We start from the raw sequence: 13,737 nt of genomic DNA on the forward strand, positions 1-13,737 counted from the left end.
AAAACAAGCATTATTCCACACACCTTTGTTATATACAATAAAGTTGGAGGAATGCAATTCCTACAGTAAAAATTCATACTTCACGCGAATGCGATTGTAGTTCGTATAGATTAATGATTTTTTACAACAAGAATCCACTCATCTGCACTAGGGTAAAGATTAGTCACAATGTAGTTGAATTGTGATCCCATTATTTAGAGGGAGCTTAATAGATGATCAAGTGAATGGACTAGTAGTGTTGATACGATTACCGACTCACTTGCACAATGACTATCTGTTGTTGATATGATCTGTTTTGATATTTAGATCTTTACTTCGATCCCCTTTGATATTTTTCAATATTTGCAATATTAATCTGTCGGGGGAAGGTAAGCTTTTGGCTTTCGGCACAAGGCGTCAAGGCTTCAGTGACCAAGGGGGGCCACTGCCTCATTTATGCCCCTTCCTAGATTTATATGATGCTGCTGCAACCTATGAAATGCTCTCCATTCACAACAGCTTTTGCAATATATAGCTAGTCGGTTTGATCGTCAAGACTCAATTCTAGCCAACGTAGCAGCCTAGAGACAACCTAATTGTGCCTTTCGTTTAATAAGCACAAATAGTTACTATCAAAAAACTTGTGTGGAACGGAAATAATACTATTTTGCTATCTTCAACTAATCATTTACTTTGACGTTAAAAAGTTACCACACATAGCATGTCATGATTAGTTAATTAGCTAGAATAACAAATAATATTATCCCCGTTTCTCCCATAAATGACGTCGAAGCAATATAAAAATGTCGCATAAGGGAAGAATCATTATTTAGAGTTTAAACTGTAGATGTATAGTCTCAAAACGGTTAACCAATAGTTGCCAAGGGCAAAGGTATACGTGAAAAGAGATGAGAATCAGTGAATCCATGAAAGCAAGCAAAAAAGGTTTGGCAGGGATATCCAAATCGCTGTTGCATCCCCTTTACACAAGCTGGCTTCACAACACAACACACATATCTATCGCTTTTTGGCTCTGCTCCACCATATAGATGATAATATTCTCTCTATCTTAATTCAAAAGCAATATGAATCTCAAGAATAGAGCCGACTCATATACTACCAAAACCAGCAGTGTCTGGAGGGTTTTACTTTTGCTATTCATTCATCAATCATTTCATGAAGATCTCAAGTAGGACTAATTGAAATCTGGTTGCATGCATGCAGGAAAATTTTAAATAGTTAACTAAATTTCAAGCAAATGTCTTTCTGATAAATATACACACATCATTAATTAACTTTTATTTCACAACATAAGATGCCCATGCATTACATAAAACCAGACCAAAGTAACTTAATGCATCAGAAGCAGCTGCTACATTTTCTGCACATCAGGAAAACCCAAACTTGTGTGCGGTGCGTGAGACCAGCTACATACTCAAAACTTGCACACCCAGGAGACCATTTACTCCAACTTGCACGACCTAAGCAACCTAATTTAAGTCTACTCTAACACCAGAACAGGGTCCACATTAATTTTACAATAAATAAACACACAGCACCAGCCCCAACATAAAATGAAAAGTATCATCAAACAAACCTAGGAACCGCCCTGCAAACCAGTGGGCTCTTCATCTCCATAGACAGTTTCAAACACTCGGACAAATCCACATCACTTTTCTCAGAAGGAACCCAATTGAAGTTCTGAAGCAACTGAGCCAGCCAGAGTTGAACAGAAGCCAATCCCAAGGCTCTTCCAGGGCACACCCTCCTCCCAGAACCAAAGGGAGCCAGCCTCAGGTCAGTGCCCACGATGCTCACTTCCTCTTCCATGAAACGCTCGGGCCTAAACAATTTTGGCTCAGACCAGACCTTTTCATCATGAGTTATTGCCCACATGTTCACCATGGCTGTGGTTCCTGCTGGGATGAAGTTTTCACCGACATAAACATCATGGATTGCAATGCGAGCCCATGAGAGCAAAGGCCCTGGTGGGTGCACCCTCAGACACTCTTTCACAATGGCTTGGAGGTAGGGCAGGTTAGGGACATCAGAGCCCAAAACAGGCCTTGAGGCGCCAACCGCAGAGTCGATTTCACTTTGGGCTTTGGCTTGTATTTCTGGGTGCAAAACCATTCTTGCAAGAACCCATTCTAGCAGAGTAGCTACTGTGTCAGTTCCTCGGAAGATCATCTCCTGTAAAATATGGAACAATTAAATTTTTTAGAATTACACTAAATTCACCAAAAATGAGAGTTCAAATATGAACAAATTAGTACCCAAAGCACGGCGATCATGTCAGAGTCACCGAGTTTGTGATCATTTTCCATAGCAAGCAAAACATCAACAAAATCCCCACTGCAGTCGGTGTCAAAGTTGTCACCTTTGACCTTCAGCCTATGCTCTTCAATGATTTTTCCGACAAAAGCATTCACTTTTGAGACCAAAATTCTGCACCTCTTCCTCACACCCTGCAAATCCAACCAACCCAGAAATGGAAAATGGTTGTTCCAGTTGAATAAACCAAGCAGCTCATACCCTTCCCTGACCAGCTTCTCAAGCTCATGCCCTTCGCCGCCTTCCCCAAACTCATAGCAGCGCCCAAACACAGTCATCATCACGTTGTTCAAAGACCCAAAATGAAGCACGTTTTTCATCTGAACCTCACCTTTCTCAACCATCAAACTCCTAATCTCCTCAGCCATTTTCAACCCCACTTCACGTCTAAAAACTTCAGAGCCAGCCATTCTCTTAGGACTAAACAAATGGGTTGCTGCTATCCTTCTCAAATTCCTCCAGTACTCCCCATACGGCGCAAACCCCATTGCTCTGTAAAACAAAAGCTCGTAGGCCGTCTCATTTGCAGGCCTATTGGCAAAAGCAGAGCTGTTCAAAATTTCTTTAGCAGTCTCTGGCTGACTTGAGATGACAAACCGAGTTAGCCCCACGGAGAAAGACATCAAAGCTTCGGCCTTGAGGCTCTTAGCCATCTTAGCAAGCACTCGGTGACGCGTAGAACCAGTGAAAACAGTGAGTGACCCGATAAGCGGGTAACCGGGTGGACCCGGAATCGCTTTGAAAGCCCGGACCTTGCAAAAAGCCCAAGCAAGGCCACCGGGGAAGAGCCAGAAACCAAAGACAGCTATGAACAGAAACAAACAAGCAAATGCCTCAAAGCCCAGAACAGATGATTGAAGAACCATCCTGGGTATGAACAAGAGGTGGTATTCGAGTGACATTTTGGCGTCGCAGAGCTGGAATGCGAGACGCTTTGGGAGTTTGCAGAGAGGTGAAAACAGTTTTTCAGAGAGTGGGAGAGAGGAAGACGAAGAGTAAGCGCAGGGGACGAAGAGTGTGAAACGGGGGTTAGTTAAATAGAGGAAGTTAGTAGGTGAATTAACCGTGGTAAAAATATTGACTTAACTGGGGTTTAAAAAGCCCAGTCTCGAATCAATATCGATATCGTAGCTGTGTCCCATCCATCCGATCACGATTCGCGAAAAGCCCACCACGGGCCCACCTCCTTTAAAAATGCACTTTTGGTAACTTGTTTATAACAAGTAAAAAAACATTGTTATAAAAAAGAGTAATTGTTGGGGCAATACATATGTTGGGTGGGGATTGTGATTTTGAAGTGAAACTGATAATCGATTTTGAGGTGAAATTAAATTGGATTGGCTTCACTTTAAAATTACATTCGAATTAATTACAATATAACTGTTACATTTCGAGATCAGTTTCGTCGTAGCATGATATTGTCTACTTTGAGTCACTTTCTCTGCTCTCATGGTTTTGTTTCTAAGAACTCAAGAGTAACTTTCCAGTATGTCACTTATCATGAGATTGTTGTAGCTTCAATTCGCTTAACTTGAGTTCCCATGACTCAAAGTCGGTGAGCTCCAAAAGGCCTCGTGCTAAATGGATGTGGATGTACATATAAAGCACATCACTCCATCTCCGTTGGTCGATGTGGGATGTTTCAATAATAGTTTGATTTGATTTGACTTTGACAATAATTACAAAGAAAACTGAACTAAACCAAACCAAATCAATTTAAGACGGTTTGATTCGGCGATTTGGGCCTATGTCCAATTCTATTTTATTTTTCATTTTTTTAACAATGTTAGTCCAATTACAACAACAACAAAATCACAACTTGCTACATACCTTTTTCATTTTCTAATGTATCAAACCATCCTAAAACTCAACATATCATAAAACTTCAAAATTTAATATTAATATAGCTATAATTCAACATTCATATCTAGTTATTTTCTAATTAGGGGACTACACATGTAAAATTAAATATAAATATATAAGTAGACAGTCCGTTTCAGTTTACGACGATTTACAAAAGTTCAAAACCAAACCAAGTCAAATAATATATGGTTCGGTTCGATTTTTAAACTGTTTAGTTTTTTTTTTATCAAAATCAAACCAAATAGGTAATTACATATTGGATCAGTCGGTTTAATTAGTTCGATCGGATTGATGCATTTTGGTCTTCAAATTCGACAAATGATTGGCTTTCAAACTTGGAAAAATAGCTCATGCAGTCAATTAACTAATTCCCTCTCGTACCATTGGCCATGTCATTATATCGATTACATTTTCTATCAAATTCAAGGGGAATTTTATCATTTTAAGTCCACCTCCCTAGTGGTTTTAAGAGCAATGGTATATGAACTTAAACTCAATTTTCATTTTGGTCATTCAACTCATATTGGCTCGGTAATCCCTCAACTTTGTTTCCAACTTGAATATAGAAGCAATGATAATTTTATGTAGTTTTTACTTCCTACCAGCTTTCCCCGCAAAGTCGTTGCAATCGTCAACAAATTATACCATCATTTTATCCCCTAGCACAATCATGATTTCAATAAGAAGCAGCAACCTGGTAAACTACCCCACTTACCCCAATGGCAAGCCACTCCCCTTCTTATTACCATCCAATTTGATTTTCAAAAGAAATGAGCAATTTATGGATAAAGTTTGAGGGTGAAGAAGGGGGAGTGGCTAGGACACTAGGATTGGGAACTTCATTTCGTTCTTCAATAATGGTGATAGGACCAATGATTAGAGAGGAAGTGAATTTGAAGGATCATCGAAACTAATTAATATTCGAGTTAGATGACCAAAATGTAAATCGTGCATGAATTCAAATATCATTGCTCCTAAAAAGCATCGAACGTTAAAACTACTTAAAATGACAAAGTTGCCCTTATTTTTTATGTGAAAAGTAAGAACACTTCCATCTATGGTTCCATAGCAAAAGGGCAAGGGCAATGAAAGACAGAACTATTCACATTAGATACGAGGAGAGGATACATAATTTTAGTTTGGGAAGTGAAGAACATGACTAGGTATTTATAGAAAAAAAATTCTGAATTGTTTAGTGTTTTTTGTTTTTATTTGTTTATTTAAATTGGTCGTTGATGTTAGCATGATATCAAGAAACCCAGGCAACAACTCAGACAATTCTTGTTTTTGGACTGGCACGGGTAAATGAGGCCCCTTTTTGTCCGGACTGCGTTTCATTGATGTGGGGCTTGTTCTAAGCCTAGGCTTCATTTTGCCCTGGCAAATGTGCATCGGTGGAAGTGCTCTAATAGAATGTGAGATTTGGGCCAACAATACCGAGATAAATTGAAGGTGAAGGACTGCAAGAGCCATTTTCGAATTTGAGTACCGAAATGTTAATCTAACATGAATTCATTGACTATTTGCTCCTAGTATCCAACGCGTCAAAGTTGTTAGGTTAAGGGCATTTGTTGTGTGCCTATGTGAGCTTAAAAAGTGAAGGATGAGGTGGGGTCATGGACACATATGAGGTGACACTTGACTTGATGTAAAAATATGGGGCATGATCTTACGATCTTAACAGTGTGATTTTATTCGCGATTCTGTTGGCGTTTGTTTCACTTTATTTTCATTTCGCGGAGGGGGAATAGTTTTGGTGGTGAGAGGAGTGATGATGCGGACCAGTTTCCTCAGTTAACTTGTTGGGGAACTTTTTTTTTTCCATCCAAAGGACAAGGCCACGAGGAATATGGTTTTGCAGTTTTCAAGGTGTTTGTTTGTCATAAATTCCTTGGATCTTGCTTGTAAAATGATTGACAACTCATGAGATTTGCTTTGGTTAAACAACCAATATATATTGTCCAGTTTCACATAGTGCAGGACTAGTTTGGTTGAAGTGTAAATGGGATCCTTGGCCTTCCTTCCTTCCCTTTGGGGAATTGCTTAACCAAAACATTAAAGCAACGTTCGAAAACGAAAGAACAAGACCGTATAAAATAGCCAAGCCCTTCCTCAGGAGAAAGACTTCTATGAAACGTAGAGAGCAGTACCACAGTGGTGGCCTTCCCCTTCTCCCTGCCCGACACCTAGTTTGTAACTTCAAGGAGTTTCTTTTCTCCCAATGTAACAGAAAAAATAAAGACTTCTATGAAACAAAAATAAGACTATTTTGTTATTTTTGATCAATAACGTTATAATACGAACGATAACACTTTCATATAATATTAGCATTATTAGTCGAAAATAGCTCTTTTTTATCCCGCTGCACCTAAATTTTTCTCCCTCCTCAGCCTTTAGCTGGAAAAAGTTGATCATTTATGTGAGCTGCAGAACGTGAGTAAAAGAGAGGGAGACGTGGTTGTTTTGTTGAACAAGCAAAGGCTGTGGTCTGCAGAAAAAAAAAGCATGCATGGCAGGCAAGGCAGTGGTGCACGCTGTACCAGCAACAGCAACAGCAACAGCAGCAGTGATGCAATGTACTAACTAAATATATCGTCAATATACAAGAGAGAGAGAGAGAGAGAGAGAGAGCAACAAAAGGCAGAGGTAGCTTTAGGGCCGAGGCAATCAGTCAGGTCATGGAGTGGTCAATAAGTAAAACGATTTTCTCTGATTTCTCTCTCTCTCTCTCTCTCTAGAGTGCAGGCACTAGTAAATAGTAATATATATGCACGTTAGTGTTTATAGTGCTGCCGGCCAGCTTTGCCAGTCTATAGCAACCAGCGGCTTTCAACTTGGACAGCTGTCCCTCCCCTGTTCTGTTCATATTTATTAGGGCTGGGTATGTCTGCACGTATATTTGGTCCATTTGGGGTCATTGATTGATTGCCATGAGATATGAATCCAAATAAGAAAAGAAGCGAGCAAGTGCCAAGTGGGTGGAGTGGAGACATAGTCTCTTGCATCGATGGAATGAATCTTTATAAGATTCTTTGTTTTTCTCTGTATTATTCTTTTAAATTTTGATACGGGCAAATATCAAAGGAGAAGAAATCGCATTTAGGCCTGTTTGGTTAATAGGAAATGAGATTTTGGGATGGAAAATTAATTATTTTTTATATTTCGATAAATTCAGGCATGAAAAATCGTTGCTTAACTCATGGAAAAGTAAGGGAAAAGTGAATCCATCTTACCAAATCGGATTTTGTTTTTCTTTTCATGGAAAAGTTTGAGGAAATGAACCAACATTAAATACACATTTTTCGTGACCATTTTATCCCTATTAATAATTTAAAATTACAATATATCATTAAATGCATTCTTATTTTATTTTATTTAATAAGAGTATAATTGAAATTTTATACAAATTTTGTTTTCCATTCCTACTTTCTTAATATTACTAAACATAAGAAAAAAAAATCTTCCATTTCCCATCTCTTGGAAATGACATAGAAATGATTTCTCAAATTCATTCCGTAAACCAAACGGAGCCTTAGGACTTCGGATGCAATATTAATAATTTAATACTCTTAAACAATCGAACTACAAACTTCTTACTTTTGTTTTAAAATTTTGGATTAAATTAAAATGAAAAAAAATAAAAACACCAATTGCATTGCATGCAGGTTCTGTTTGTTTTATATTTCAACCATATATTTTGAGCCCCAAGTCTATATAGAAGCAGAGTCAGTGACACCAAGGACCAGCAAAACCTGCCCTGTGATAAATTTTTTGCAGGACAATAACATAAAAGCCTTCTTTTTGGATGAATTTCATTGGTCTGTCTGACTCTGGTACGTATAGAGTGGCACATACTTCTACATGCACCATAAAACCATTAAATATCTTTTCACCTAGAAAACAAGATAGCCATAAATACAGTCACAAATTAATAACCAACTCTCCAAATAAATAAATAAACAATGAAAAAACACATGGGACTAATTGTTTTGAAGAAGACAGTGTGAGAAAGAAGAGGTCCATTTACGCGGCCCAACCCAAATCTCTTTCGTCCCTGCCAAAACCATAACCGCCTTATTCCGCCTCCGAAGCCCAAAGGCGGAGAGATTCGAAGCGTTGCTCGTCTGCCAAACCGAGGGAGTCAGGTAACACAAATTTCTCCAAAAGTTTGTTTGGTTAACGAGAAAATTAATGGAAGTTTGAATATTTTCGACGTTAGCATTAAATACCCAAATTTTCTTCCTTGAATTTCTTAGTAACCATTTGTTTTTCTTAAAGTGGATTTTTTTTTTTTTGCGATCTTAGTAACCATCAGGGATCGCAAAGTTACAATCTTCGATACTTTTCTTACTTAGTTAGCTAATCTTTACTTAATTTCCGAATAGCAAGGTAATTAAACAGTCAATGCTTCACAAATTTGGGCGCTTCAGTCCCTTGTGTGAAGGTTATTTTGAATTACGTTTGTTTGAATGCTGTATTCATTAGTTTATGTCTTCTTGCTCAGAAACTGTTTGTGAAAATGTTTCATTGGCAATATCTCAATTTGTTTTGTGCGTGTGAAGGCTAAGTGTTGTGCTGCATTCTGTCGGTTGGGGTGAGGATTACAAGTAAAAGAGGAGAGTAGCCATGATAGGAAGTGCTCGTGTTCGGCTGAACCGGTGGCAGCAGGCAGCCGTTGCGGTTGGCTCAGCTGTGGGCGCATTGCTGGACCCAAGAAGAGCTGACCTCATAGCAGCTCTTGGAGAGACAACTGGGCAGCCTGCATTTGAAAGAGTTCTTGAAAGAATGAAGAAGAGCCCTGAAGGCAGGGTAAAGCCTCTTGTCTACCCTTTACCTTGTTATTTGGTTATTTATCAGTAGACAATGATCTAATCAAATGATAATACGTTCTACATAATAGTATATGGAAGTTGTTCAGAAAAACTTGCTCACATGATTCCTGTTGTTTCTGCCTAGCTATCTGCCTTGTGTTTTGTTAATGAGGGTGTTGGAGTTTTAGGTTACATGTTCTTTGAAAGTCTGCTTGTTTCGATAGAGAAGTGGCATGAACTGAGCATTGTGTGCCTTAGCAAGGGAAATGATCGTATTAGCTGCTAACGATACTTAAATAATTACTTATCGAGAAAATTGCTACTTGGATTATTGACGGTACCCATCCTGGCAAATTGAGTTATATTTTAGCCTTTCGTGTAAAAATGGCAATATTGTTTTCCATGTTGCTGAGGGTGCTTGAGTTTGAGTGCTATTGCTCTTAGTTTATATTTGTATGAAAGCTAATGGAAACATGGAAAACTACTACCACTCATAATGCTTTCGTATGATTACTTGTAATGAGCTTTTAATTAAGCTGATTCGTCATATGTAACTCACTGTTGTGCTTTGTATTTACCAAATATCAAAATGTTATGGAATGAGTACTTCAAAAACATTGTATGTTTGTTGTGCAGATAAAAAATGAAGCAATCTTTGTTTCTTGCAAATTCTATTTTCTCAACAGCTTCCTCTTGTTATTCTAACACCAATGCTTTCTTTTTTCACAGGCTGTACTGTTGGAGCAACCCCGTGTAATATCTGTAAAAGTGAGTCATGCATGGGATCTACCAGAAAACACATTTGGTGCGGCCTATGCAAAGTTCATGGGGACCAGGAACTTCTCCCCAGATGATCGACCGCCAGTGCGGTTCATGGAAACGGACGAGCTTGCATACGTGGCCATGAGGGCTCGCGAGGTGCACGACTTCTGGCACACCCTTTTTGGCCTTCCAACGAACTTGATGGGTGAATCGGCACTCAAGGTAATAGAGTTTGAGCAAATGTACCTTCCCATGTGCCTGATGTCCGTTATAGGGGGGTCGGCAAGATTCAGTGAGAAGCAAAGAAAATTGTTCTTTCAACACTACTTTCCTTGGGCCATCCGAGCCGGAATGCAGTTGCACAGATCTCATGTGTGTATATTATGAGCAGCACTTTCATGAGGACTTGGAGGATGTTCGGAGAAAATGGGGCATAATTCCTGCTCCGGCTGTTCCTAAACAAACCCGAGCACCGGCAGCTTCATCTGCTATGGGGGAGAAACTGTAGATTTCTGGAGCACATGAACTGGTTAACAGACTAAATTTTGTTTGAACACGTCAAGAATTACCGTATGATTTCAATCTTCAGAAATTGAATCTCGTGGGACAAGATAACTCATGTAAATTATGTCCAGTCCTTGCCAGCACGTCTAATTATTTCATAGTGGTTTTCTATTTTTCCTTCCTTCTTATTTGTTCTATTATTTAATTTTTCTTTTATAACTTTTATAACTTCGGTGTGAGAACTGGGAACACGAGAGACACGACGGATCACATGAGCCTGGCAACGCAAAAGAAAGGCATGACATTCAAAAAGAAATTTTAAATTTTACCGATTATCACCACCACTCGAATTTCAAAACAACAAAAATGACCATATAAAGATGGCTAACAGAAATTAATCACTGGGAAAATAACAGAGAACACCAAATACGCACTAGGGAAATGCTGCTTTGTCCATGACAAGGAAATCTGTATCAGATGGTTTATGCATCTAAAAAAGAGCACTCTTGATTGAATGATCCCAACAACCACAACACCTATATTACATCACAGAATCCATAAAAGTCATAATTGTTTACATAAAGGATGGAAGGCATTGCCTCATCCAAAATAGAGGTTCCACAAAATTCAACAATGCGAAGGCATGTCTCAGTTGCCACCTGGTCCACCAAAGAGGTAATCCAGAGAAGAACCACCACCTGGGGCAGAGTGGACCTTAGTCGAGGGTCGATCCTGCACATAAGGAAAATCAATACCGACATAATAAAACACATAGCAACAAAACACACAAATAAAGACATTACAACCAACTGTGTTTTGAGCTGTAAAGACAAGTTTACGGTGGCACAATAAGTGATCAAACACCGGAACAAGCCCTATGTCAGTACTTGGGTGAAGTAAAGGTCGGGAAGCACAATCAAATCAGGAACAGGTTCACTACTACCTGTGTGCTACCCTAGAGGGAGGGAGGTACACGGGCAGGAAGCGGAGGAAGGACGGGTGAATCTTAAAATGTTAGATGGTGTAGATGAGAAATGCTTCTAGGTTGAAACTTGAACTTTTTTACAACACGGGGAAGAATGTTTTACCAAATTAGCAAAATGCTGAGATGTTTAAAGTTGTTAATCAAGACCCGCATTTTGCATGTCATGTTCTATCCTATGAATGAAATTGAAAAACACAAAAGAAAACAGAGAGCAACATTTTGATCTAACATTTAATAATAAAAAAGGTATGGACACTGCATGTAAAATAGTATAGACACGCAGGAAAACCATACCGTAATGAAGTTTCCAGTGTTCTGGCCATCTGCACGCATGTAGTTGTTTGAAGAAGTACTGTGGATGCCAGCAGGAATCTGCTTGGTGATATCTACTGGCTCAGGAGCAGGAGGAGGAGCAGTAGGTTTGGAAGCAGGCTCATTAGTCACAACCCTCCCTTCGTTTGGAATTGGTGCAGCTTGGGTGTTGTTTGCGGTCGGTTTTGGAGCCTCCCCACTCCCGAAAAGATAGCCCAAAGAACTCTGTCCCCCACCACTGCTAACTCCACGACCCATCTTCTCCAACTTCTTCTTAGATAACCCTACACTCTGTGTTACAAGTAGATAGTTAGAATAGATGTTTAGGAAAAAGAACAAACATTGCAAGATATTATACTATTGATTGCTACTGGATGCCTCAAACATATACCATCAGTCATATGCCAACAGGAAAATTTATCACAAGGACCTTATCACTTCAATGTCTTGAAATGCTTTGAAATCGAACAAGCTTATTGTTGATCCATTTTATAGAACAAAACATTTACAATAAATCCGGGAGAAAAGAAAAAAAAATCTCTTAGTATCCGCATGGTAGGCTTCTGCCTTCATCACAAAAAAGGCTCAAGCATGGGGCGTTTGGTAGGCCAAACCATTCCAGCTCTCTTTATTTTTGAAAGTTTACTTCACTATTTAATACCCAAATGATCATTTCACCTAAATTAGACACAAAGACGCATAATTTAGCAAAATGTACGCTCAAACCACAAACTTTTCCGTACAAAAAAGGGGAAAATAAACAGATCCACCATAAACTGCACAGCCAAGAAATCCCAAACCGAAGCAGGAGAAATGTCTCAATCACACAATAGAACAAAGCAACATATATAGATCTACCAACAGAAATGAACCTCAACATGCTAATCAGTGCCGGGCCATAATTTCACCCACAAAATCAACTGAAGAAATATCAAATATTCGTTATAAAAAACACACAGAGAGAAGAACAAGAGAAAGCATCAAATCAAAAACAGTGAAATCGATTAAAGGTAAGGAATTGAAAGCACAACCCAGTGATTGAAACACTGAAACCTAAATCCGAGATAAGAGGCAGAGATCTAGGGTTAGAGATAGGGCTGGGTAGGGTACCTGGTTGTTGGGATCAGATCTGGAGGGAAAGCTGTGAAGCGGAGGGAGTGAAAAACACTGTGACCTCAGTACTGAGACAGCAAAAGCTACGCCAAATCTATGCGTTATATATATGAGTACATACACTCACTATTTTTCTATTTTTATTTTATTTTTATTCTTAAAAATTGGGAGTTCATTTATACGATACTAAATACCAATTCACAAATTCAAGCTATCTACTATAAATAAAAAAAACTAAATCCCTCATAATTCAATACTGAAAAAACCGTTTGTATCCAATGGAGATTTTCATTATAATTTTTCCTGAAATTTTGAATTTTGAAGCTTTTCATTTTCACCTTTTAAAATAAAGACGACATGGCGGGAGCAAAGACAATAATCCAATTGTAAATGTAAGTGGGGAAGTAAAGTATTTTACCGTTGTTGAAGTGATTAGTCTCCACTTCCTGCCTTCTGTTTACTAATAATTTTCACTCTCGTTTATTTTTTTTTTTATACAGAATATTAAACAATTTTAAGATATATTATTGTTAGACTACTAACCGTTGATCATGCATTCAAGTACAAATTTATCTCTTTAAAGTTTTGATTGATACTGAAATTGTAAATTTAGCAAGATAACATTTTTGCTCGTGTTTGAACATTTGGGAATTACGAGTCTATATTTGAATTACAAGTTTCAAGGATTTTTGGCCAATTGCTTTCAAGTTTTTAATACTTTTATTATTATAAATAATTCGGTTCTAATTACTTTTGAGTTGCATATAGGGAGGGAAACTTAGGGGGCATTTGGTATTCTATTTAAATAAAGAACTCAAAAACTTTGATTTTTCTTAAAAACAAAGAGTTCTTAAATCTATTTTTAAGATTTAAAAACTTGTTTGGTACGTAACTTGAAAATTGTTTTCAAATCTTAAACATTTGAGAACTTGTGGGTTGTAAGAAAAAAATTGAAAAAACATAGATATTTTTGTTTTTAATAATTGGGGTGTTTTTTTAGTTGTTATTGAGTTTGAGTTTTTAAAAATAGGATTACCAAACAGATTTTCTTTATTTTGGACTCAAATTCTGTTT

At 38.2% G+C, this 13,737-nt stretch overlaps 3 protein-coding genes across 3 annotated transcripts; 1 reads left to right on the plus strand and 2 right to left on the minus strand.

The window, feature by feature from the left end:
* Positions 1-1,242: 1,242 nt before the first annotated feature.
* CYP78A5 (cytochrome P450, family 78, subfamily A, polypeptide 5) lies at positions 1,243-3,374 on the minus strand. Its single transcript, XM_008245607.2, has 2 exons — positions 2,256-3,374; positions 1,243-2,172 (listed from the first exon to the last, which is right to left on the minus strand). Exons 1-2 carry the CDS (start codon positions 3,213-3,215, stop codon positions 1,567-1,569), a joined length of 1,566 nt encoding a protein of 521 aa, XP_008243829.2. The 5' UTR covers positions 3,216-3,374; the 3' UTR covers positions 1,243-1,566.
* Positions 3,375-8,119: 4,745 nt separating this feature from the next.
* LOC103342045 (coenzyme Q biosynthesis Coq4 family protein / ubiquinone biosynthesis Coq4 family protein) lies at positions 8,120-10,434 on the plus strand. The gene is given in 4 exon segments (XM_008245608.3): positions 8,120-8,321; positions 8,739-8,985; positions 9,717-10,106; positions 10,108-10,434. Coding segments are annotated over 3 exon segments (723 nt in total). The 5' UTR covers positions 8,120-8,321; positions 8,739-8,802; the 3' UTR covers positions 10,258-10,434.
* Positions 10,435-10,663: 229 nt separating this feature from the next.
* On the minus strand, positions 10,664-12,821 carry LOC103342046 (protein SPIRAL1-like 1). The gene is made up of 3 exons (XM_008245611.2): positions 12,661-12,821; positions 11,533-11,841; positions 10,664-10,985 (listed from the first exon to the last, which is right to left on the minus strand). Exons 2-3 carry the CDS (start codon positions 11,806-11,808, stop codon positions 10,902-10,904), a joined length of 360 nt encoding a protein of 119 aa, XP_008243833.2. The 5' UTR covers positions 11,809-11,841; positions 12,661-12,821; the 3' UTR covers positions 10,664-10,901.
* Between the last annotated feature and the right edge of the window lie 916 nt (positions 12,822-13,737).

Source organism: Prunus mume, linkage group LG2, assembly GCF_029339155.1.
Source record: "Prunus mume cultivar Tortuosa linkage group LG2, ASM2933915v1, whole genome shotgun sequence".
Taxonomy (NCBI): domain Eukaryota; kingdom Viridiplantae; phylum Streptophyta; class Magnoliopsida; order Rosales; family Rosaceae; genus Prunus; species Prunus mume.